The sequence below is a fragment of the Jaculus jaculus genome, chromosome 2 (assembly GCF_020740685.1).
Source record: "Jaculus jaculus isolate mJacJac1 chromosome 2, mJacJac1.mat.Y.cur, whole genome shotgun sequence".
Taxonomy (NCBI): Eukaryota; Metazoa; Chordata; class Mammalia; order Rodentia; family Dipodidae; genus Jaculus; species Jaculus jaculus.
This window is the reverse complement of record NC_059103.1, coordinates 93309016-93336349: the sequence shown is the minus strand read 5'-3', so window position 1 is coordinate 93336349 and position 27334 is coordinate 93309016. Positions and strand designations below refer to the sequence as shown.

General features: G+C 41.3%; 1 protein-coding gene across 4 annotated transcripts in view; it reads left to right on the top strand.

Annotated features, from left to right (window-relative positions):
• The window catches only part of Egf (epidermal growth factor), a 102501-nt gene that overhangs the window by 29813 nt on the left and 45354 nt on the right, over positions 1-27334 (top strand). For 3 of the 4 annotated variants that reach the window (XM_045143574.1, XM_045143573.1, XM_045143572.1), the window contains exons 6-11: positions 16307-16432; positions 17489-17611; positions 19570-19692; positions 20773-20898; positions 22709-22845; positions 25821-25969. In XM_045143574.1, coding sequence (XP_044999509.1) covers positions 16307-16432; positions 17489-17611; positions 19570-19692; positions 20773-20898; positions 22709-22845; positions 25821-25969 — 784 coding nt within the window. The remainder of the gene's footprint in view (positions 1-16306; positions 16433-17488; positions 17612-19569; positions 19693-20772; positions 20899-22708; positions 22846-25820; positions 25970-27334) is intronic. The other variant, XM_045143575.1, reaches the window with a different exon arrangement.

Genomic DNA, 27334 nt, shown 5'->3' with positions numbered 1-27334 from the left:
AATTTCAAAGGGGAAAGTGGAAGGGGGGGAGGGAGGGTATTACCATGGGATACTTTTTATAATCATGGAAAATGTTAATAAAAATTGTTCAAATTAAAAAAAAGAAAGCCTATGATGATTTACTAAAGAGTTGCTTCAAACAATAAGGAAGATCACAGACTGCTGGTGCAAAGATAGAGGGGCCTGGAGTCCAGGATTTAGCTGGCCCTGGAGACTGCGTTTAACAAGTTAACCACCTTGATTTTTCTCAAGTGTGATTTCCCACACAGTTAAATGCAGTGCTATTTACTCAGGGCTATTTATCCTGAGGTACCTTTCTATTTTACTTCTTATGTAGCAGTCCATATGATTCAACCTTATTATTCCTAGCCCATATATTTTTGATTTTTTTTCTATTTTTGAGACAGAAACAACAAAAAAGACTCAGACATATATTGAGCGCTAAGCTACAAAGGCCTGCTGCAGAGTAAATTGATTTAGAACACTTGGGATTTATTCACAATGTCCAGAAGGAAGGAACCCATGGTGATCACTATCTGGCTGAGGCAAAGATGCTATTCACAAAATATCCTGATACACTAGTCTTGGTTCACATGGCCTTGGTTCACAGGTTCATTTCAGAGGTGTTTCAGGCTGCTGATTGCTGAACCCAGGTCTCAGAAGGAAAGTCACAGTTTCTAATGGCCTGTCCTTACCCTGAAGAGCCACTGTAGTCTTTCCTCTGGGCCATACTTGCTTGCTGTCCTCCTCACCTTCCAAGCTCAGGGTTCTCCAGTACGGACAGCAGAGGCTCAGCTAGACATCTTAGCCAAGGCTCTATCAACTTCTTTTCTTTTTTTTTGAGGTAGGGTCTCGCCCTAGCCCAGGCTGACCTGGAATTCACTCTGTAGTCTCAGGTTGGCCGCAGACTCATAGTGATCCTCCTACCTCTGCCTCCTGAGTGCTAGGATCAAAGGCATGCACCACCACACCCAGTTTCTCCATCAATTTCTGCCTTATCGGAATTTCTACTTGGATTACCTGCAGGTGCTTTAGGCTCAGAGGTAATAACTGACCTATGAACTTTCAGCTCCATTTCTCTGGCTCCTCCTCCTCCAGTGTCCCTAGCTCAGCAAAAGACATCACTAGGTATCTCCATAGCAGAAATCTAGGAGGTGCCCATTCCTCCCTATTTCTCACGCCCCAACCTCAAAGCCTAACAATCTCATACTGCTAATCTTGTGGCTCGCCCTCCTCTCTGTCCTCCTGCCTGGCACGCTGCCCCCAGGCTGCTGAGAGAACAACCTTTCACTGATCAAGACTCAGCCATGGCCTGCCTTGGTTAAACTCTTGACAACTGGCGTGGTCTCTTCACTTCTCACAAGCTCTCTGCTCGCTTCTCAGATCCATTCTCTCACCGTGGTCTGTGCTTCATTCCCTGCCTCGGCCACCCTTAAAGATTTGACATTCTCCCCAAGGCATGCATCCTCTCTGCCAGGCTTGTCAGCGTGCTCAAGGACTCCCTACTCCCTACCTTCCAGGGCTCTAATCCCATCCTCTGAGAAACTAATTCCTCCGTACTGCTCACTTTCCGAAGACCCTCTTTTTCCCCTGATCACTGTGAGCCCAACTTAGAGCCCTTCTATCTCTGAGTTCTCAGGAAGCATATTCTTGCAGAATTTCCCCAATCACAGGGCACCCAGCAAGCATGCTTTGCTCTAGTTGTTGAGCTCCCTGAACTTCCTTAGTCCCACAAGGACAGGGAGTACAACTGTCCATTGTATTCCCTTCGCATACCTAGAGAATTTTCATAACAAATGAGAAAAACACACTTTGGCAACCTGTCCCTTACATGAAAAGAAACCGTTTTTTTAAAAATTATTTTTATTTATTTACTTATTTGACAGAAAGAGAGAGAGAGAGAGAGAGAGAGAGAGAGAGAATGGGTGCACCAGGGCTTCCAGCCATTGTAAACAAACTCCAGACATACATACCCCTTTGTGCATCTGGCTAATGTGGGTCCTGGAGAATCGGACCCGGGTCCTTTGGCTTGCAGGCAAGTGCCTTAACCGCTAAGTCATCCCTCCAGCCCCCACTTATTTTTGTTTTTTAAAGGAGCCAAGGTCTTGCTATATTGCCAAGGCTGAACTTGAACTCCTGAGTTCCAACGCATCCTTCGGCCTTGGCCTCCCTAAGAAACTGGTTTTTTAATGTGTGCATTTGCAGGACATGCATGTGTATTTGGACGCAGATGGGCACACGTGATACATTGATCACTCTCCACTGTATTTACTGAGGCAGAACTTGATCCCTGAGCTTCAGCTAGTCTTGCCAGCTTGTCCTGACTCCAGCTGCCGAGCACTGGAATTACAGATAGGTCACCATCCCTGTCCAGCATTGATGTGGACGCTGGGGACCCTAAACTCCATCCTCATGCTTGTGTGACAAGCCCTTTATGCAGTAACCATCTCTCCAGCCCCAGGAACCAGTTTTAAAATATGTAATTGCTACGAGCATGACATTCAGGGCTAAGAAATTGCCATACTCACAGGGGAATTTGCACAGGCTTTTCCCCTGAGCTTTCTTTCTCTAGATGATCTCATCTCAGTTTCATGACAACCCTATGAATTAGGTGGGATTGCTTTTCAGTTCTTTTGAGGTACGGTCTCACTCTACCCCAGACTGACCTAAGACCCACTGTGTAGTCCCAGGCTGGCCTTGAACTCACAGTAATCCTCTTATCTCTGCCTCCCAAATTCTGGGATTAAAGGTGTGCCCCGCCAAGCCATGCTAGGCGTGATTTTAGTAGTATTTTAGCTTAAGAAAGCGGAAGTTCAGATATGTCACAACGGCTTCTCACTGTTGCGGGGTTTGATTCAAAATGAGGTACACTGACAATGCGGCTCCCCCCGCCCCACGTGACTGCTACCAACTAGACCTTTAGGGCTTATGCTATTGATTGTTTTGTAGCTGTGATTTCTGCTGTTTTGTGACAAACCTGCAATTTGCCATATCATTGTCTAGCCAGGACACCTTGCTGGTTGAATATTTCAGTTTGTATGGACCATGGGAGTCTTTCTTTTCAGTCAATCTGAGAAACTCAAAAAGTTGGTCTCCTTTCTTCTTTCCTCCCACCCTTTTGGGTGCCTTAAAAGACAGAATTAAACATATATATATATATATATATATATATATATATATATATATTTTTTTTTTTTTTTTTTTTTTTTTTTTTTTTTTTTTTTGGTTTTTCGAGGTAGGGTCTCACTCTAGACCAGGCTGACCTGGAATTCACTATGGAGTCTCACGGTGGCCTTGAACTCATGGCAATCCCTCTACCTCTGCTTCTCGAGTGCTGGGATTAAAGGCGTGTGCCACCACGCCTGGCTTAAACTCATATTTTTGATGACTGATTAGGCTTGTTAGTAATTTTGCCTTTCCTCCTTGCTTCCTTTACTGTGGTGTGGAGTATTGACCCAGTAAGGGAACTGTTGTGTTCATGGCAAACTTGTAATTTTGGCTTATGGAAATTTTGTATTTACTTTGTTGCTTACAGATATTTTGTAAAAAGGATTCATTTTATGTTATTTTTATTGCTTTCTGCGGTGTTCTTCAGGTGCAGATTTTGGTTTTGAGTGCAAGGGAGTTTCAAAAGCATATTCTTTAGGAAGCAGTGGACATTGATCGGTGACACTGTGTAAAAGAGTTTACGTTCATTTCTCGCACAGAAGTATTGTTTGAGTTCTCTGACTCTGTGAGTCCATGAAGGACAATTGCCTCAACCTGGACACATGTCTGTCTCTGGAAATGGAGAGAATCTGGGAAGTTCTGATGAGTTCATTGCTGGAGAGTTTAATGCAAGATGCAGAACATCCCAGGAAAGACTCATCCAGGAAAAGAGCCCTTTTTTCATGTAATTTAAAACTATCAATTTAAACACACAGAACTCTTATTAAGATTTCACGGAAATCTTAACAAGGTATAGATTGTTGCTTTTTCCTAGCATCATTCATAGCTACTGACAGTTTCTACATCACTAGTGTCACATGCACAATATCCATGCCAGCAGGCAAGCAAACCACTGGTTTGTGTAAAGCTGGGCTTATAGCATGACTTTGCCCTGATACCAACCCACTGCCACTTGAAATGCCCTTTGAACACTTGAAATTGCTCCTTGTGACTTTACATCTCCTTTCTCGCTCTGAGTTCTCATATTCACTGGTTCCCACATGCCTGTCTAAAAGGCCTGTTTATTTTCGAATGCGGGACTTTTTCTTGGGCGGAGGGGGGCTGCCTCATTCTTTTTGTTATGCTCAAGACTACCTAGCAAGTCACGGATTGCCAGGCTGGTCCATCAACTGTCAAGTCTCCCATCAGTCTTCAGCACAATGGTTTTAGATATTATTGATTGGCATAGCCTAGGGCCAGATTTTTTAAGTTGAGGTCTCAAAATGAAGACTTTCATTGAGGATTTTAATACATAAATATACTGTTATTTGATCATATTCCCCTCTTATTTCACTCCCCAAAGTGAAAATGAATACAGAATAAGATACTGTATATGATACTCCTTATCTCCGAGTCATTACTATTCAAATTAGTTCCAAATGGGACTGGCCAAGCTTGCCAGAAATCAACATAAAATAAGACAGACTGAGTCAATCTGAAAGGCTTTTGTAAAGATCAGAAACACTAAAGGCATTTGGGGGAGGATTGAGTCTGGGTCCTTGTACAGGCCAGGCAAAGACTCTACCACCCAGTTACTTCCTCAGCCTCAAAGCACTTATTTTCAACTGCTTCAAGGATGGTGGTTGGTTTTCTTTCTGTGTTTTACAGAGGTCCAGTTGGATAAGAATGGCAAGCTGTCAAATTCTATTGAGGCAAGTGTGTGTGTGTGTGTGTGTGTGTGTGTGTGTGTGTGTGTGTGTGTAGACACACATATGCCATAGCAATGCTTGCAGGTTGATGGATAACTTTGGGTGTTGATTCTAACTTTCCACATCAAGCAGGATTTCTTGTTGTTTGTTGCTGTGTATGCCAGGCTAGCTGGCCTCCAACTTTCTGAGGATTCTATTGCTGCCTCCCATCTTGTGGTAGGAGCACTGGGGTTATAGACATGAACTTCAGCACCTGGTTTTACATGGGTTCTGGGGACCCAAATTCAGATTCATGCCTGCAGGGTAAGTGCTTTACCCACTGAGCCATATTCCCAGCCTTGGGTGTTTGTTTGTTTGTTTGTTTTTTACAAGAACATTGTCTGCCAGTTATTGTTATTATTATTAACAACATATTTTGTATGGATACATCATGTGTTGGTACCTTCTTTTCTCTCATCCCTGACATTCTGCTGGGGACCCTCCTCAGTGGGGTTGCAGATATTTCTCATGGGATTGTGGGTTATGCATTGTGGGAGCTGCAGTCAGTTTTGATGGGGCGGAAATGCCTCTGGGCATGATGTCTCAACCTGTGGCTCTTACAATCTTTCTTCCTTCTCTTCCGCAAAATTTCCTGAGCCAGGGTGGGTGAGTTTTAAATATAATTCAGTGATGAGCTCTTAGGATCCTGTGGATCTCTGCTTTGGTAAGGATAGAGTATCCTTCACCCTGGCTCTGATTGTCAGGTTTGCCATGGAAGCAGCACTCTTGCTTGTCTCCCTGATTCCTCTGTGGTGTTAGCTGTGGCTTGGCTGAAGTGTGAGGGGTAGTTGATCTCCTCTGGTCTCACTACCTGTGAAAAAGAAAAACAGATTCTCCAATGGAGAGTGAGGTCAACATAGGTTAAATGGAATAAGCATTATTAATGTAGGGAGAATTTGATGAGTGTAATCCCTCTTTTAGCCAAAGACAAGTGAGAGCTTGACACTGGAGAGAATAATCTTTGTCTTCATAGGAATCTGACCTGGTTCCCAATTCCAGATATGGTTTCCTTTACACCAAGAAGATCTCTCTTTTTTTTAAATTATTTATTTATTTATTTGAGAGCGACAGACATAGAGAGAAAGACAGATAGAGGGAAAGAGAGAGAGAATGGGTGTGCCAGGGCTTCCAGCCTCTGCAAACGAACTCCAGATGCATGTGCCCCCTTGTGCATCTGGCTAACGTGGGACCTGGGGAACCGAGCCTTGAACCAGGGTCCTTAGGCTTCACAGGCAAGCACTTAACCACTAAGCCATCTCTCCAGCCCACCAAGAAGATCTCTTAACCAATCAGAATGCTATTGGTTACCCACTAAGGCTGTGTGCCACTATTGCACTGGCATGTATATCATGACAGGGTGTCTTGTTTCTGAGTAGCTTAGATCTCTGGTTGCTCAGACCATTGTTGGCCAGTTTCCCCAGTAGCTCATGTAGCACTTTCCAGCACTAGATTGGCTGTCTTCCAGATTCCAGCCAGAACTCTCCATGCTGAGTCAGCAACATACAGTATCTTCAGCAATAGAATCTTACCTTTTGCCTCTGATGGGTAATCAAGTGCTTTGACAGAAACCTGTCTTGTTTTGGGGAACTTGTAGGTCTCTCTAATCAACAGTTCATTTTGAGTACTGATTTTTGGCATTGGGAGTTATAGGCCAGAGACCAAAAAAAAAAAAACAAAACATTTTTTTTTTTTTTTTAAGGTTAGGTTTTATCCTACCTTCTCCAGGGTCCATCTTTGCAAGTGTTCCCCCACTTCCTCCTGTTGAAGGTTTATATCTTTCAGTTTATCTTCAAGGATAAAGGTTTCTATGGTACCAGTTCATTTTGGATTTAGTTTTGTATTTGTTTTCCTCCACCCTCCTCTTCCCCTCCCCCCCTCCAAACCATTCCATCCCTATTATCTGGGCCTTGAGTTGCCTATCAGGTGTGTTAACAATTTGAGCTGATCCAGGTTAGGAACCTCAGATGAGTGACACCATGCGGCATTTGTCTTTCTGTGATTGTGTGAGTTCGCTGAGTATGATCTGTTCCAAGTCTGTTCATTTTTCTATAAATTTCATTGTATCATTTTTTTTTCTTACTGCTGAGTAGAATTCCATTGTGTAAATGTACTACAATTTCATTACCATTCATTCAAGGATGGACATCTGGGTTGATTCCAGTTCTTAGCTGTAATGAATTGAGCAGCTATAAACATGGCTGAGCAAATATCTCTGTAGTGAAGCATGGAGTATTTAGGACAAATGCCCAGTAATGGAATAACTGGGCTTGTTGGTAGCTCTGTGTTCATTCTTTTCAGGGGTCTCCATACTGATTTCCACAGTTATTGTACAAGTTCACATTCCCACCAACAGCGGATGAGAGTTCCTCTTTCCCCACATCATTGCCAACATTTGTCGTCATTTGATTTTTTTTAATGATTGCCATCCTCACTGGTGTAAGGTGGAATCTCATAGTTGTTTCAATTTGAATTTCCCTAATGATTAGGGATGTTGAACATTTTCTTAAGTGTGTGTTAGCCATTTGAGAACTCACTATTCAGTTCTGTGCCTCATTTTTGAAGTGGGTTGTTTGATTTTTCTATTGTTCAGTTTTTTGAGTTCTTTGTAGATTCTAGATATTAGGCCTTTGTCAGTGGTATAGGTAGTGAAATTTTTCTTGCATTCTGTAGGTAATCTATTGGCTCTGCTTATGATGATATTTGTTTGTGCAAAAGCTTTTTAGCTTCATAAGATCCCATTGGTTGAGTGATTATTTAATTTCCTGGGCTACTGAGGTTTTGATCAGGAAGTCTTTCCCCACTCCTATTTTTTCTTCCAGTAGAAGATTTTCAGGTCTTATATTGAGGTCTTTAGTCCATTTGGACTTGATTTTTATATATGGTGAGACGACTTGGTCTAGTTGCATTTTTCTAAATATGGTTATCTAATTTGTCCAGCATTATTTGTTGAAGATGCTGTCTTTTCTCCAGGCTACATAATTGGCACCTTTGTCAAAGGTCAAGTAGCTGTAGTTACTTGACCTAAGGCCTGGGTCTTCAATTCTGTTCCATTGGTCTATATTTCTGTTTTTATGCCAGTACCATACTGTTTTTGTTACTAAGGCTTTATAATATAGCTTTATATCAGGTATGGTTATACCTCCAGAGGGATTTCTTTTGCTGAGGATATGTTTGGATATCTGAGGCCTGCTCCATTCCATATGAATTTTAAGATCTTTTTTTTTCTATCTCTGTGAAGAGCGATGCTAGAATTTTTCTTGGTATTGCATTAAATCTGCATATTGCTTTTGGTAAAATTGCCATTGTCACATTATTAATTCTACCTATCAAGGAGCAAGGGAGGTGTTTCCATTTTCTCAAGTCCTCTTCACTTTCTTTTTTGTAGTTTTATTTTTAATGTTTTCATTATATAGGTCTTTCATATCCTTGGTTAGTGTTGTTCTAAGGTATCTAATTTTTTGTTGCTAATAAAAAATGGGACACCCTTGCTGATTTCTTTATCTGTATATTTCTCCTTTGAAAACAGAATGGCTACTGATTTTTATGTGTTAATTTTGTATCTTGCCAATTTACTGAAGGGATTAATAATGTTTATAAGTTTTGAGATGGAGACTTTTGGGTCACTTATGTACAGGATCATGTCATCTGCAAATAGAGCTAACTTGTCTTCTTCCTTTCCAATTTGTATCCTTTTTATTTCGTTCTCTCATCTTATTGCTTGGGCAAGTACTTACAGTACTATGTTGAGGAGCAGTGGTAACAGGGGGCACTACTGGCTTGTTTCTAATATCAACGGGAACTCCTTGAGTCTTTCTCCATTAAGTATTATTTGGGCTTTAGGTGCTTTATACATAACCTTTATTGTGTTGAGATATAAACCATCCATGCCTATTCTCTCTGGCATTTTGATCATGAAGAGGTGTTGTATTTTGTCAAAGGTCTTCTCTGCATCAATTGAGAAGATCATGTGGTTCTTGTGATTAATTTATTTATGTAGTGTGTTACATGGACTAATTTCCGTATGTTGAACCATCGCAGCATCCCTGGGATGAAGCCTACTTGATCAAGGTGAATAATGCTTTTGATGTGTTGTTGAATTTGGTTTGCGAGTATTGTGTTCAGGATCTAAATTCATCAGAAATATAGGCCTGTAGTTTTCTTTTCTTGCTGTATTGCTGTCTTGTTTTGGTATGAGTGATATTAGCTTCATAGAAGGAATTGGGGAGCATTTCCTGATCTCTGGTTATGTGAAACAGTTTGAGAAAAATTGGTTTCACTTCTTTTTGTTTGTTTTTTGTTTTGTTTTGTTTTTTTGAGGTAGCCTCTCACTCTGGTCCAGGCTGACCTGGAATTAACTCTGTACTCTCAGGGTGGCTTTGAACTCACGGTGATCCTCCTACCTCTGCCTCCCAAGTGCTGGGATTAAAGGCGTGCGCTACCACGCCCGGCTCTGGTTTCACTTCTTGAATGAAGATTTGATAGAATTTGGCTGAGAAGCCATCTGGTCCTGTACTTTTTCTTTTGGGGAGGATTTTGATTGCCTTTTCAACCTCAATGGATGTGATAGGTTTGTTTAGGAGATTAATCTGCTATGAGTTCAGTTTGGGTAGCTGGCATGTGGCTAGGAATTCATCCATTTCTTCCAGATTATCCAATTTTGTGGAGTAGAGGTTTTTGAAGTTGGATTCTTCTTGTTTTTCTAATACCTTTGGACTGTTAGGTTATTAATTTGGGATCTTTCCATCATTGTTATGAAGGCACTTAGCCTTCATAACAATGTAATTTCCCCTTAGGTTGGCCTTTATTGTGTCCCAAACATTTTGGTAGTTTGTGTTTTCATTATTGTTCAATTCTAGAAATGTTACAATTTCTTTTACAACCCATTTATTGTTTAATTGTGTTGCTCAGTCTCCAGAAACTGGTGGAATTCCTGATGTGTTTCTTGTTGCTAACTTCTAGCTTTAAAGCATTGTGATATGATATGATATGATGCAGGAAGTTACTTCCGTTTTCCTGAATTTATGGAGGCATGCTTTATGGCCTCATATGTGGACTATTTTGGAGAAGGTTCCATGGGCTGTTGAGAAGAATGTGCATTCTATAGAGTTGGGGTGGAAAGTTCTGTATGTCCATTAGGTCTAGTAGGTCTATAGTGTTCTTAAGCTCTATTATTTCCTTGTATTTTCTGCCTGGATTATATGATTATTGATGATAGTGGAGTATTGAAGTCTCTGACTATAATGGTGTTGGTGTTTATATATTTTTATTGTCAAGTAAGTTTTGTTTTATAAACTGTGGTGCAACTATGTTTGGTGCATATATATTTATGATTGTGATGTGCTCATGTTGGATCATTCCCCTGATGAGTAAGAAGGGGCCTTCTTTGTTCTTTCTGATTATTTTTTGTTTGAAGTCTATTTTATCAGTTATTGATATAGCAATACCTGCTTGTTATTATTCCATTTGCTTGGAATATCATTTTCCATCCTCTCACCATGAGGAGGTGTCTGTCTTTAGTGGTAAGGTGGGTTTCTTGAAGACAGAAGATGGAAGGGTCCATTTTTCTGATTCACCCTGTTAACTTTTGTCTTGTGATGGGTTGCAAGGGAGAGGGGCAGACTAGGGACTGTCACATGCACTGCTTTAGAACTGGGCCAAGGAAAATCCAGATTTACTGGGCTGGAGGGAAGCTCATGAGGGCCTGCGTGTTTGCCAGGCAGTGATTGAAGGCACAGTTGGCTGGGCACATTTACGCCATGCTTAGGAGCTTTAATTGATCTCAACGGTAATTAAGCCCCTCTGCTGAGCTCTGAGAAGGGTGTTATCTGAGGACAGCAGCAGCATTCTCAGTGTTAGCTCTGGCCTATTTCGAAGCTAAAGGGCAGCAAAGATTAAGAAGATTAAACAAAAATACAAGCCTCAATCCTCTGTTTGGCAATTTCCTGAAATGACCTTAAAGTGTTTAGTGTCTGAATTGAGGTCACGCCATTAGCAAAGCCACTCAGGGTACAGGGATCACTCTCCTGCCTGTGTTCAGTATTGAGACTATTGTATATTATTAATCATACCACCTATGGCCATAAGCAGCATGGTAGAGTAAAAAGACTTCTAGGCTAGCAGAGTCTGAGTTCTATATTTAAGGCTGACTAGAAATGCAGGGGCAAACCATACAAGGGAGTTTTGGTGCAGGTGACACGAGCACCTGCTGTCCACTTATTCTGTGAAAGGTACCATGCTTGATATTGAAGAGACTGTAAATGTTAGAATACACCACTCATTGCCAGAATCAATAGAAAATATGGACCAAAGATACAGACACATAAATATGATCATTGTGAGGATACTGGTCAGAACCCACAGAAGCCTGGGGAGAGACTTGTAGAGCAAAGGAGTCAAAGCAACCAGAGATGAACAACATTGCATCCTGCCTAAGAACCAGGGGACTTCCTGTCCTTGAACACATTGTTTATTTCATTAATCAGTATGATTTCCTGTTACCAGATATTAAACAGTAATTGAGCTTGAGAATCTTTAGATATATAAATTTGGAGGAATGAACCACAAACAAATTAGCTGTGATTAGGACCATATAACTTTTATTTTATGAGAGAGATCTGAGTGATAATTCCAGTGCTAGGAAGAATGGATGGAGGAGTGAGCATTTGAGGCTGGCCTGGGCTACATAGCAAGACTCTACTCAGGAGAAAGAAACATCTGGGAATGTGGTTCTATGGTAAGCTCTTGTCTAGCTTGCACAAAGCCCTAAGTTTGATCACCACTACTGCAAAAGTGAGTATGCAAAATTAAAAATAAGAAAGGAAGGCACTTGCTTGCAAAGCCTGCCTACCTGCGTTGAATTCCCCAGCACTCATGCAAAGCCAGATAGATACACACAGTGGTACATGTGTCTGCGTTTGCAACAAAGAGGCCCTTGGATGCTCATGCTCACTTGCTCTCACTTCTCTCTCTCGTAAGAAAATAAAATTCTTTTTTTGGGTGGGGGGATAATTTGTATTTTTGCTTTTATTCCAAAAGAATAGCAATTCAATAAAATGAGAATGCTAACTTCTATTACACTTATTATTTAATTATACGTGTACATCTTTAAGAGAAACAAAAAAATCAAGATGTGCTAAAATACAAAGTTAGGATGTAATTATTTAAACAACTATGTATTTACACTTTTTAAAAAAGAAGAGCTATGCAGGGTGTGGTGGCACACACCTTTAACCCCAGAACTCAGGAGGCAGAGGTAGGAGGATCTCCATGAGTTCAAGGCAAGACTGAGACTACATAATGAATTCCAGGTCAGCCTGAGCTACAGTGAGACCCTACCTCGAAAAACCAATAATAATAAAAATAATTTTAAAAATAAATAAAAAGAAGAGCTATCAGAGAACATCTTTCAACATGTTTTATGGATTTAGGAAATAAAGATCAAAGACATAAAGTGATTTGCTAGGAATAAAAACAGAGCTTAAGTTTTTGGGGTTCTGTTCATTTATTTTTGAGACAGAGCGTCATGTAGCTCAGACAGGCTTTGAACTTGCTATATATATAACTGAAGATGATCTTGAACTTCATTTCTTCTTGCTTCCATCTCTTGAATGTTGAGATTTAGGTAGGTGCCAGGACACCCAGCTTGGTTTTCCTGATTCTCAGTCCTGTAATTGTAACTGTATTGTAATTGTAATTATAATTGTAAAATTGTATTGTTCTGAGTTTGGAGAGGATTGGTTTTCTTTTTTGTTTTTTGTTTTTTTTTTTTTTCAAGGTAGGGTCTCACTCTATCCCAGACTGACCTGGAATTCACTATGTAGTCTCAGGGTACCCTCAAACTTGTGGTGATCCTACGTCTGCCTCCTAAATTCTGGGATTAAAGGCATGAGCTACCACACCTGGCTGGAAAGGTTTTGATGAGGAATTGTTAGAAGAGGCATAATCTTTCAACATTTTCTACTTTAATAAAGTGGTAGCATTTTGGCAGTGAGTCCAACGTAGACCCTTCTGGATTTTGTTGTGGTTGTTCACTTGTAAAGTTTAAAAACAGTTAGATGTACTTCATGCTTACAAAAAAAGAGAGAGATGACTCAGTGTTTAAAGGCACTTTTATGCAAAGCCTGATGGCCTGATTCCCCAGTACCGACATAAAGACAGATGCATGAAGTGGCACATGCATCTGGAGTTGGTTTGTAGTAGCAAGAGGCCCTGCACACCTAAACCCACTCTCTTTCTGTACCTCTTTCTGAAATAAAAAATATTTTTTAAAAAGGACAAAAATTAGAAATGGGTACATTTTGAGCCCAATAAATTTAAAAGTTGCTAGTTTTATTCATTCACTCTTAATATTTAAGCCAGTTAATATTTAAATAAAATTTTAAAAAATTTTGTTTATTTTTATTTTATTTTATTTGAGAGCAACAGAGAGAAAAAGAGTGATTGAGAGAGAGGAAGAGAATGGGCGCGCCAGGGCTTCCAGCCACTGCAAATGAACTCCAGACACATGCGCCCCCTTGTGCATCTGGCTAATGTGGGTCCTGGGGAAACCAGCTTTGAACCGAGGTCCTTAGGCTTCACAGGCGAGTGCTTAACCGCTAAGCCATCTCTCCAGCCCTAAATAAAAATTTTTAACTTTACCTAAATTTTTTGATAGTTGAAGTTTGTGGATACATGACAAATAATGTAAGTACACATGTATAATTAACATAAAAATAGAGACAAATTTTTTTTGAGGTAGGGTTTCACTCTAGCTCAGGCTGACCTGGAATTCACTCTGTGGTCTCAGGGTGGCCTCGAACTCATGGCCATCCTCCTACCTCTGCCTCCTGAGTGCTGGAATTTCAAAGGCGTGCACCACCATGTCTGGCTTGATAAAAATTTTTGAATAAGTATCCAATGCAAATCCTAACATAGTAGGGAATGTTGTGTTTTTGTTTCTAGCTGGTGAAATTGTGCATTTAGTTTTGTTAAAAAACTTGAAAAACAAATTAAGTAAACAAAATAAGTAAGGAAATAATACAGATTAGCTGAAAGTATGCTGCAACTAAGATGAAGAACACAAGGCCAGTGTTTTTGAAGTGTGGTTTGAAGACTCTGGCATCAGAATTATTCTAGATTCTGTGGGGAAAAAAACATGCAGATTTCTGGGGCTTCCTCTTTATTTACTAAACCAGAATCCCTACAGGGAAGTTTGCTTTCCCCATATGACACACACTAGGATATTTCCCCGTAATAATACACACCAGGGATATTTCCCTGTAATGATACACACTAGGGATATTTTCAAACTGGGGGGAAATATGTTTCTACTGCATCACTAAGTTACCAATTAAAAAGTCCTTACTGGTGTTGAAGTTCATGGGAGATACCAGCTTGGACTGAGCTCCTGCAACAGGTCCCAACACACAAAAGTGTAATGGAGTCACTGGTGCCAAAGCACTACATCACCAAGCCAAGTTGTTCATCTGATCTTCTCAGACATCAGGAGCAATCAGGATGGCCAGATCTCCAGACAGGTAGGTTTTCCCCTGCATGAAAAGCCAGTTCTCTGTGTTTGAGCCCTTACAAAGAGAGTGAACCCCAAGTTAACCAGTCTGCTCTAGTACTATATTGCTTTCTGTTTTGTTTTTTGTTTTTTCGAGGTAGGGTCTCACTCTAGTCCAGGTGTACCTGGAATTTACTATGGAGTCTCAGGGTGGCCTTGAACTCATGGTAATCCTCCTACCTCTGCCTCCCGAGTGCTGGGATTAAAGGCTTGTGCCACCACGCCAAGCTTTATATTGCTTTCTGTTCCTGTTCAGGCTTCCATCTCAGCCACACCTAGCATAGCTCACTCTGGACTCAGATGAAATTGTATTTGTGGATTACAAATGAAAGCCAATGATGTCAGTTAACTAAATTTGTTGAAATTTTATCTTTCTAAACAATATTTTATTTATTTGTGAGGAGAAAGACAGCAAGCGCTCTTGGGCCTCTTGCCACTGCAAATGTGCATCTGTGTGTGGTTACTAAGGAACTGAATCCAGGCCTGTGTAAACCCAGATGGAGGAGACATCTCTTTAGGTAGCAGGTTCTCACTGTTTGCTTGTGTTTACCATAGCACTGGTGTTTCTGAAAGTCCTTTGCCCAGGCTTTGGGCTCTTCTCACCCATGTCAGACTTCAGGCTCCAAGATCTCAATGTTCTTTCTTGACCCTCTTGTCTTCTCTGACCTTTGGCTCCCATATCACTTGCATTCTAAGCATCTGCCCTCACACTAACGTGTACCCCTCTATTTCCCATAGCATTTTACACAGGTCCTGCAATGAAAACTGGTAAAATATAAGAAGGAGCAAAAGAGACAATCTTTTTAATTTTTTGAAAAGGGCGTCATAAACTAGGTGTCATGATGTATGCCTTTAAGTCTAGCACTCTGAAGGCAGAAGTAGGAGGATTGCTAGGAGTTTGAGGCCAGCCTTACTACAGAGTGAATTCTAGGTCCGCCTGGACTACAGTGAGATACTATCTCAATAAATAAAATAAATAAATAAATAAAAGGGATTCGTGTTACTAGTTTAACCCTCAACAGATAAGTCTGAAAAACAAAGGCACCCAATTGACCATTTGTTAAACATAGTTAATTTAACCCAAGCATCCAGTTATACATACATAACTCAACCCAAAAGGAATTCAAACCAAGCATCTATTTCTCTGAGCAAATTTTGTACTCACCCTGTGGTATTTCATAACAAATGGGATGCTAGCAGCAACAAACCCAGAAATTTAGGAATAAGGCATGTGACAAAAATAGATATTGTCTGAAAGCTGTTCTTTATATTATAATTGTAAAACAGCTAAATATTGATATACCTGATAAAGACCTTGTTAAATTAAAATGCTTTTTAATTTCCTTTTAAAAATATTTTATTTTATTTGAGAGAGAGAGAGACAGAGAGAGAAAGAAAAAAAAGGAGGCAGATAGAGAAAGAGAATGGGCACGCCACGGCCTCCAGCCACTACAAACAAGCTTCAGACACATGTGCCACCTTGTTCATTTGGTTTTCTGTGGGTCCTGGGGAATCCAACCTGGGTCCTTTGGCTTTGCAGGCACTAAGCCATCTCTCCAGCCCCTTTTTTAAATTTCTTAAAACACCTAATTTAACTTTCACAATTTTAATGTGCGACTTTACTATGCAAAGGCAAAGCAGAATGAGAACGCTCATAAGTTATGCATATTTACAACCTGCACAATGACATCATCTAATTAGGACGCCCTATCCTGAGAGCGCCCTGACCTGCCAGGGCCTCCAACAAAAGGGCCAAGGCTGACCTGCTGCGAGCTTAGAATCTCAAGAATCCCCAGGCTTCCGGGCGAAGGCTTCGACCTCCCTGGAGCCACAGCTCCCTCACGAGCTAAACCACTTTCTCTTTTAGGCCCGAAGCTTTGCAAACGCAGTAAAGGCAACTGCCGAGGCAACGTGTGCGGGCGAGACCCTCGGTCCCACTCGTGCGCATGTGCGGAGGGCTATACGTTACGCCGAGACCGGAAGTACTGTGAAGGTACGTGCGCGCGCGGCTGGAGGAAAGGAAGCCCAGGTGAGCCATGGCCTTGCCCTCAGGGGCCACCCACCCAGGGCCTCCGAGGAACACCAGCCTTTAAACCCGCTCCTCCTTCTTCTCCCTTCTCAGGACGGTTCCCAAGACACATGTAATCCCAGTCACCAGGGGAGAGAGACTTTGACCCTGTCCCCAGTCATTATCATCACCACAATAACAGTCATTTACAGGGCTCCGGAGATGGCTAAGTGGAGAAAGTGCTTGCCCCTGAGTTCAGCGTTCCTGGGTTCGAATCTCCAAACCCCAAGTAAAAGCTACAACTAATAGTGGCTGCACATTGACTGCTAGATGGGTCCCAGCAGCAGCTAGCCTGACTCAAAAACGTGGAAAGCAAGAAGGGACTCCCTCCCAAAAGAAAGCTGTCCTTTGTCCTCTGGTCTCAGCACGTGACCCCCTCCAAAGGGCTGGGATATAGCTGAGTGTTTGCCTAGTACACCTAAGGCCCTGGGTTCTATTCCCATCATGACAAAAAAGGCCTTGGCTTCAATGACACACCTTTTCTTTTTTTTTTTCTTTTATTTATGCCGGGCGTGGTGGTGCACGCCTTTTTTTTAAATTAAAAAATTTTTTTTTGTTGTTGTTCATTTTTATTTATTTTACTTGAGAGTGACAGAGAGAAAGAGGCAGATAAACAGAGAGAGAGAGAGAGAGAGAGGACGGGTGCGCCCCCTTGTGCATCTGGCTAACGTGGGTCCTGGGGAATCGAGCCTCGAACCGGGGTCCTTAGGATTCACAGGCAAGCACTTAACTGCTAAGCCATCTCTGCAGCCCGACACACCTTTTCTTTAAAGGGTAATTCTAACATGAAAATCTGTGAAGTGCTGAGCTGGTGGGTTAGTCATGGCTTTCACCTCACTTAACTGAGGCTTCTCTCTGAGAACTGGAGGAACAGCACATGAGTTACAGCACATGCAAACACAGCCGCCTGCTTTGAGCTAGTTTGAGATCTCACAGGTTATACTTATTAACCACCTGTGCATTACTGTTGCCATTGTGCAGATGTCAACGAATGTGCCTCTTCAAATCACGGCTGTTCTCTTGGGTGTGAAAACATCCCGGGGTCCTACTATTGCACATGCCCAGCAGGATTTGTTCTGCTTCCGGATGGGAAACGATGTCATGGTAGGTCATAGCAAGCATTCATTACATGAATTTTCTTTATTTTCAGTAATGTTTCGAAGCTGACAATGCTCTGAGTCGGTGATCTTTAGTTAATGTGCAACAAAATTGCCTTGGAGTTTAGTTTTTGTTTTTTTAAAATATATATAACTGAAACCAGGCATGGTGGCACAAATCTATAAAGACCTAGTGCTCCAGAGGCAGAGAAAGAACAATCACAAGTGTAATGCCAGCCTGGGCCATTAGTGGGACTTCGTATCAAACATAAACATGGGGGGCTCGAGAGATGGCTTAGTGGTTAAGGCGTTTGCCTGCAAAGCCAAAGGACACAGGTTCCATTTCCCAGGACCCACTTAAGCCAGATGCACAAGTTGGAGCATGCGTCTGGAGTTTGTTTGCAGCCGCTGGAGGCCCTGGTACACCCTTATCTCTTTCTCTCTCTCTACCTGCCTGGTTATGTCGCTCTCAGATAAATAGATAAAACTTAAAAAATAAACATGGGGGCTGGAGAGATGGCTTAGCGGTTAAGCACTTGCCTGTGAAGCCTAAGGACCCCGGTTCGAGGCTCGGTTCCCCAGGTCCCACGTTAGCCAGATGCACAAGGGGGCGCACGCGTCTGGAGTTTGTTTGCAGAGGCTGGAAGCCCTGGCGTGCCCATTCTCTCTCTCTCCCTCTATCTGTCTTTCTCTCTGTGTCTGTCGCTCTCAAATAAATAAATAAATAAATAATTAAAAAAAAATAAACATGGGAGATTGGTGAGATGGCTTAGTAGTCAAAGCACTTGCCTACAAAGCCAAAGGACCCAGGTTCAATTCCCTAGGACCCATGTAAAGCTAGATTCACAAGGTGAAGCATGTGTCTGGAGTTTGCAGTGGCTGGAGGCCCTGGTGCACCCCATCTCTCTCTCTCTCTCTCTACTTCTTTCTCTCAAATAAGTAAATTTTTAAAAATATAATAAGGTTTATAAAAACGTGGGAACACTGGAGAGATGGTTCAGTGGTTGAAGATTCTTGCTTACAAAGCCTCACAGTTAGAGTGTGATTCCCCAGTGTCCATGTAGAGCTAGAGGCACAAGGTGGCCCATGTGTCTGGAGTTTGTTTGCAGCATCACTAGTCCCTGGTATGTCATCCCTCTCTATCTTATTCCTTGCAAATAAATTTATATATATATATAAAATCACGGGGGCTGGAGAGATGGGTTAATGGTTAAGGCGTTTACCTGCAAAGCCAAAGGATCTGGTTCAACTCTCCAGGAACCCCGTAAGCCAGATACACAAGGGGGCACATGTGTCTGGAGTTCAGTTGCAGCTTCTGGAGGCCCTGACATGCCCATTCTCTTTCTGCCTCTTTCTCTCTCTCAAATAAATAAATAAATAAATAAAGTATATTTTTTAAAATGTGGGGTTGCATGTCTTTAATCCCAGAACTTAAAAGGAGAGGTAGGAGGATCACTGTGGGTTCCAGGTCAGGCTGAGACTACATAGTGAATTCCAAGTCAGCTAGCGGTAGAGCGAGACCTTACCTTGAAAAACAATAGTAGTAAATAATAATAAATTAATGATTCCTTAAAAACATCAAATAGCTTGTAAGTTTTCAAATTTCTTCTATTATCTTAAAATTTTTTAAGTAATTGATTTGTTTGAATAAATATTTAAGTACCATGAGGTCTTATTTCTTATTTTATGTTCCCCCTCCCCCTTACTGTAAATGAATGTTTGTTAACTATTTTTCCCTACAGCGCTTCTTACTTTGTGGATCTTGCTAATCACACCTTTTAATGTCCCTTGCAGTTATACTTATAGGATTAATTCGATTTTGATATTTACACAATTGTAGCATTTTGTAAACATTTGAATTTTTAAGTTTCTTTTTTTTAGAGTAGCAGTTTTTATCAGCTGATTGTAAGAAATTTTCACAAACCCAATTTCATGCCACTCTTGACTCTGTTTTTTCTTAACTAGAATTTGTTTCCTGCCCAAACAATGCCTCTGGCTGCAGTTATGGCTGTGTTCTGACATCAGAGGGTCCCTTGTGTTTCTGTCCCGAAGGCTCTGTGCTTGCGGCAGATGGAAAAACGTGTAGCGGTGAGTCTATCTACCTTTTTTTATTTGAAAATACACATATTCGAAGTTACACCTAAAATTTAATCTTATTGCTAAGGTAGATATCCAGTATCACATGTTACAAGACATTTATGCAACAATTTAACATATAAACAAGATTTATTTATTTATTTATTTATTTATTTATTTATTTATTTATTTATTTGAGAAGGGGAGGGAGGGAGAGAGAGAGAAAAAATGAGCATGCCAGGACTCCAGCTACTGCAAATGAACTCCAGATGCATGTGCCATCTTCTGCATCTGGTTTATGTGGGTACTGGGAATTGAACTTGGGTCCTTAGGCTTTGTAGGCACTGAGCCGTCTCTACAGCCCGAGTTTTTTTTTTTTTTTAAGACAGCAGAGTGCAGCAGTTTTGAGCAAAGGCTTTGAGCTTAGATTGACCCCGGGGTAGCATGTTCACACCTGGCACTGTGATCTGAACTACGTGCTTACCGGCAGAGGTGGCCAATGCAGTGATTAGCCTGCTGTTGGCACCTAATGAGCACCTCTCTCCTTTCATCTTCCTTGAGCATTTAGAAGTCTAGATGTCATTCACAATTAGCAGAGGAGTTTTGTGTAGTAGTTTTTTTTTTTTCTAAATCACATTTATTTTATCCAATAAAGTGTTGCCCAAATCTAGAATTGAAAACAAAGTAGTTAAGATCATACAAAACCAAACAAAAAGTAAAAGATGTGGTCAGAACTGTATATATGAGGGAATAATATATTACTCACTAGGAAGAGTTAGAACAACTGCCAAGCTCAGCAAAATGTGTCTTACTCCGGCCATCTGTCCGTGCACTTGTTCTTGAACTTGGTGGTAGAACTTGAGGGCAGGAGCCCCCGGACTGCCAAGGAATGCCATCTGAAATGCTGGGTTACAGGGAAGAGGGTGCTATGACATTTTGCTCTGATCAACGAAAATGAACGTGACTGTAGCCCTATGACTGTTGGAGAAAATGATTTTAAAGGCAAATTATAGTTGTCTTCCCTCAGGGTTTGATGAGAACTTGTTATATTCTGAAGGTCATCACTCATTACCACGCAGATGTTTTTTGTAGGCTGTTCGTCGCCTGATAACGGCGGGTGCAGCCAGCTCTGCACCCCCCTCAGCCCAGTGTCCTGGGAATGTGGTTGTTTTCCTGGGTATGACCTTCAACAGGACCAGAAACACTGTGTTGCCTCAGGTCAGTACTCTGCTTGGTTGTTTGAAACTGTATCCCTGAGATGGCTCAAGAAGACACTTGCTTGCAAAGCCTGATGGTCCAGGGTTCAATTCCCCAGTACCCACATAAAGCCAGATGCACAAAGTGATGTATGTATCTGGAGTTCATTTGCAGTGGCAGTCCCTGGCATGTCCATTCTCTTCTGCTCACTCTCTCATAAATTAAATAAATAAAAAATTTTAAATATATATATTTATTTATTCATTTATTTGAGAGAGAGAAAGAGGCAGAGATATAAAGAGAGAGAGTGAGAGAGAATGGGTACACCAGGGCCTCCAGCCCCTACAAATGAACTCCAGACACATGTGCCCCCTTGTGCATCTGGCTTACTTGGGTCCTGAAGAATAGAACCAGGATCCTTTGGCTTTACAGGCAAATGCTTTAACCACTAGTCATCTCTCCAGCCCCAAATGTTTTTTAAAAATATTCAGAGACAAGAGTTGGGTGTGGTGGTACATGCCTTTAATCCCAGCACATGGAGGCAGAGGTAGGAGGATCACTATGAGTTCAAGGCCACCCTGAGACTATATAGTGAATTCCAGGTCAGCCTAGACTAGAGTAAGACTCTACCTCAAAAAAACAAAACAAAAAAAAAAAATCAGTCTAATTTTTTTGGAAATAGAAAATAAAGCCTGTGACTATAGGTAAATAATTACATTAAAAATAATATTTTAAAAGAATATTTCTTAGCTACCTGACACCCAGTAAAGGTTTACCTCAGGTCAGGTGTGCTCGTTACTCGAACAGTCTTACAACACTTCATAGTTAAGAGATTTAATAAAAAATTGTTGATTGATTTGGTTCTGATTTCTCTGGTTAATGGAATAGTCATGGTATTTTGACAAATTCTGTCCTTTTCTTGTCAACATTTAATATGAAGTTTTATGCTTCACTTGCTTTCTTCATCTGATATTACATCTCTTGTGTCTTTCAACGGCCTTAGACAGCTTAGATTTATGACAAATTGATTTTTGTCTGCCCTGAAGCTTCATTCTGATGACAATCTGGGATAATATAATAGAGATCTTGCATGGCTTGCCTGAGTCAGACCCTGATACTCTTAACTTCTGAAAGGTCTCAGTTAATAATGCACTGTTTGAGTCCTAGAAAGACTGGCAAAAGTTATAAATAGTAAATTCAAGTAACTGTGCCTCCCTTCCCAGGACAGGGAAAGTGAATTCCATCATGAATTCCATGTGTGAGATTTGTATCGTTTGGTTATAGTGTTGCTTTCTTTTTTTTTTTTTTTTTAAATTTTTGTTTGTTTATTTTTCTTTATTTGAGAGTGACAGAAAGAGAGAGAGAGAGAGAGAGAGGCAGAGAGTGAGAGAGAGAGAGAATGGGTGCGCCAGGGAGGGCTTCCAGCCACTGCAAACGAACTCCAGACGCATTCACACCCTTGTGCATCTGGCTAACGTGGGTCCTGGGGAATCAAGCCTCGACTGGGGTCCTTAGGCTTCATAGACAAGCACTTAACCACTAAGCCATCTCTCCTGCCCAGTGTTGCTTTCTTAATGTGGCTCTTTCTGTAAGTAATTTATATTATAAAAGTAGATGCCTACAGATAGAGGGTCTGGCATGAAATTTTAGCAGTGACACTTCATGGAAGAGGAAATCGTGTCTGACTTTGTCTACACCACACTAGGGGGAAATTAAGCAAGCCAGTACTGCAGAAATTAAACAAGAGAGTGCAACAAGAGGGAAGTCATGAAAGCCTTCTGTGTTCTAAAGCATGTTTTAAATATAGCCATATTTGAAATTTGGTCAACAGGACCACAGCCATTTATACTGTTTGCGAATTCTCAAGATATTCGACATGTACACTTTGATGGATCGGATTACAGAACTCTGATTAGCCAGCAGATGGGAATGGTTCTTGCCCTAGATTATGACCCTGTGGAAAACAAGGTATGCTTTTGTTGCCTGAACAGATATGGATATGCTGTTAAGGACATAATAGAGGGTTTTAGCTTCACTGGTGACCTAGGCTATGTGAAAAATCCTCTGCCAAGCATGTAATGATTACAACCAGAACAAGTTAAATATGAACAGCAGAGCATCACTTGAGAAATTTTAAAGACTCTCCTGCTATCATGACTGCCCTGGTCCTTGCTGTGATTCATACACTGTACAGGAGAGGGCTAGGCTAGACTAACATGGTGTTGTGAACATAGAGGTCGGTTTGAGAATATGCTTTTGATTATTTGCTGGGAGTTGATGGAGTGTAATGTAGGAATTGGAGCATATGAATATGGTCTAGTAATTAGCATTTAATATGCATCATTGACAGAGGGCCTACATTACCTCTTAGCCATGAAAGTTAGGAAGCTTATGGTCATGTGTGAATAGCATTCCAACATGTAACATTATTTAAATAAATGTTCATTTTAAATGAGTTTTAAAAAATATAACTTAGAATTATTATATTATCAATCCAGTTAAATAGCCAGTTGGTCCTCCATTTCTTCCATAATAATAAATTTACATAGTTATTTAGCACATTCCTCAATTATTTAGTTATTACCAAATGGTACATTAATTTGTACAATCTTAAACCTTCTGCTTTTGCTTGCTTCTAATCCAAAGTAATCTGGTAACTAATCAAGAGCCCGAGAGAGGGTTGGAGAGATGGCTTAGCAGTTAAGGCACTTGCCTATGAAATCTAAGGACCCAGGTTTGACTCCCCAGTATCCATGTAAGCCAGTTGCCCAAGGTGGCACATGCATCTGGAGTTTGTGTGCAGTGGCCAGCAACCCTGGTGCACCCATTCTCTCTCTCTCTCAAATGAATAAATGTTTAAAAGAGAGCGAGAGAAAGGGAAGCAAATTGATTTTGTGGCTAATAGCTATAGATTGATTGCTAAGTATAATTATTTTTTGCAAATAAAAGTTTTGTGATTAAGTGCTGGCAAACAACTCTTTCTTTTCCTTGAATTGAATGTATATGGCTTCATAAAATGCTTGCACTGATAGAAACAAGTAGATAATGGAAAAATATCAATTCAAAATGCATTTATTTCCAAGCTGTTTGTTCCTGTCACATCACATGACATTATAGCCAGGCTAATAAGGTGGTACAGAACTAGCTTCAAGTCAGGTGGAGGTGGCTATTTTCCATCCTCTGATTAATGCTATCATTCTCTTGCTACTCAAGCTATAGTATTTGGACCAGCAGCATTAACATCACCTGGAGCTCCTTGGAACTGCACAATCCTGGGCTCCACCCTGCCACTGAGTTGGAGTCTGTATGTTAACAAGATCCCTAGGTGATTCCTATACTCATTAGACTTGGAAAAGCAGGTCCCTGGTGAGATGTTGTTTTCATAAGAAGGAACCATACTTGTATTTATGCAATAGAACCTTCTTGATTACATATAGAAATAATATCCTAAACTGTGTATGGTGGCACACACCTTTAATCCCAGCAATTGGAAAAGAGATGTAGGAGAATCACTGTGAGTTTGAGGCAAGCCTGGGACTACAGAGTGAGTTTCAGGTCAGCCTGGGTAGAGTGAGACCCTACCTTGAAAAAACTGAAATAAATAAAATAATAATCTATTATTTAACAAGTTAGCACTTTGTGAATGAATACTGACATTATTAATTATAGGCTTATGTACATATACATACTTAGAGTTAAAATTCCCCCAAATGTGGCTGGAGGGATGATTAGAAGTTAAAGTGCTTGCCTGCAAAACCAAAAAACCCAGGTTCATTTCCCAAGGACTCATATAAAGCCAGATGTACAAGGTGGCACATGTGTCTGGAATTCATTTGCAGTGGCTAAAGACCGTGGCATGCCCATTCTCTGTCTGCCTCTCTCTCAAATAAATAAATACATAACTAAATAAAATATTATTTAAAATTCCCCTGAATGTTCTCAGTCAGTTGTCAGCTGACTCACAGCATTTCTTAACCTCCCGACAAGTCTATATCTCTTTAATAGCCTGCATAGTAGACTGGAAAAGAAGCTTGTACCTGAAAAGTTGAACAAGATGGATGAAATGATGTAAGGTTTGAGATGAAAGGAATTTTAATGAATATCTGATCTAATGCCCTTATCTTCATAGCTTAGAAAATTAAGATTAAATGACTTGGATAAGACAGTCAAACAAGTAAGTGGTAAGATTGAGAGAGCAGCCTGTGACTCACTTGCTCTGAGGTTGAGTGCTGGGACTGAGCCATGGAAGAAGATACAGCCCAGCACGTAGCCTTTGTTGACTTGCAGATCATGGTGTCCTTTCAGGCTAAAAAAAACTCTTACAGTGACTATGACATTGACCAATAGTAAAGATTAATAATTTATCAGGCAGGCACGAAGGATACACACACACACACATTTTATCCCCTTTGCTAAGGAGGAAACTAAAACTTGAAGGTATTGAGTGCTTTAATTATTGTTACACACATCTGCAAGCAGCATGGAGTTTATTACAGATATAAGCCAAGTTCTTTATGTATTTATTTGAGGGGGCAGAGAGATAGAGATAGAGATAGAGAGAGATAGAGATAGATAGAGAGAGAGAGAGAGAAGGAGAATGGGTGTGCCAAGGCCTCTAGTCACTGCAAATGAACTTCAGATGCATGCACCACCTTGTACATCTGGCTTTACATGGGGACTGGGGAAATGAACTGGGGTCCTTAGGCTTTGCTGGCAAGTGCCTTAACTACTGAGCCATCTCTACAGCCCCATAAAGCCAGTTCTTAATTATATTAGATGACCTTCAGAGTTATTACTCTCTTTTCTGCATATTGCACATTGAAGTTTAAAAGCAGCTAGAGGTCCTAACATGCCCATTCTCTCCCTATCTGTCTCTGCTTGCAAATAAATAAAAATAGTAGTTTTTAAAAAGCAAGTTAGAAATACCTGATTTTCTTTTGCAGATATATTTTGCCCAAACAGCCCTGAAGTGGATAGAGAGAGCGAATCTGGATGGTTCTCAGAGAGAAAGGCTTATTGAAGAAGGAGTAAACATGCCAGAAGGTCTTGCTGTGGACTGGACTGGCCGTAGAATCTACTGGACAGATAGAGGGTATGTTTCTTGCTTCAGTTTTATGCCACAAAAGACAGAAATAAGGAAATAGCTAGTATTACTGGCTTTATCCTCCACTCTGAACACAGAAAAGTATGGCTGGACCTTTGGCAAGTGTAGCAGTCACTTTCTTGTTGTTGGGACACAACACCCAACCAGAAGCAGCTTATGGAAGGCAAGTTTATTTCTGACTTACAGTTTTGAGGGGAAAGCATGGCAGGAGCAGATGGGAGTCACATCTCCTCAGCAGGGAGAAAGGAGAGAGTGAACTAAGAGTGGCAAGCAGTGTTGGGCTATAACAGCTCGAGGCCCACTCCCCAGTATCTCACTTTCTCCAGCAAGGCTCTGCCTTCTCAGGGTTCTACAACCTTCCCAAACAGTGCCAGCAGGTGGAGATTAAGCAAACTCATGATGTTACGATAGCCATGTCATATTCAAACTACCAAAGCTGGGATAGGATGAGGGAAGGCTACATTGCTGTCCACACTCACCCCCACCCCCAGCACCACCAATACCAAGCACAGCACTCCCCTGTAGAACAGGACTTTAGGAAGCATAAAGGTAATGTGCTTTTATAGCATGGGCTATTAGCAGCACACCCTGCAACCTGTCTAAACAAACACCTTCAGGAAGCATCTGGTTTTGTCACAGCTTTCTCACTTCCTCCCGGGAGAAGGAAGGGAACAGGAGACATGGTCCCTCTTTGAAGTTACTTAGCTGAGCTGAGGAGACAGGGCGCAGTTCCCCAGGAAACATTTAATACAAATGCTTGATCTAAATATAGGCACAAGGAGTGTCCAAAGGCCACGCATAAGCAGCTGCCACAGGAAGGACAGTCACTGCCAAAGGGAACAGCCAGCCGAATCCCATCATTTTGTATTTTTGGGTGTGTGTGTGTTATGAACTCATGTGTGTGTCCATGCATGTCCATATGTGTGTGTAAAAGTGCTCCTCAAGAATGTGTGTGTGGTAGCGGCACACACCTTCAATCCCAGCGCTCAGGAGACAGAGGTAGGAGGAGCACTGTGAGTTCGAGGCCACCCTGAGACTACATAGTGAATTCCAGGTCAGCCTGAATTAGAGAGAGACCCTACCTTGAAAAACACAAAAAATCAAAATAAAATACAAGACTGAATCCTGACAGGTGCCCTACCTTCCCACACTTCAGACCAGTTTGAGCTGGCTCTGAACTTATACCAAAGTTGCTCCTCCAGGCTGCTAGGGATGGGCCTTCTCCCACATCCTTTCACCAGCTTCTCAGACACCCCGGCCTCATGGACGGCTGCTGTTTTACAGAGTAGAGTTCGCCAGCTCAAGTTCTTGCTTGACACACGGCTCATCATCCAGATAGCTCACTTGAGGAGG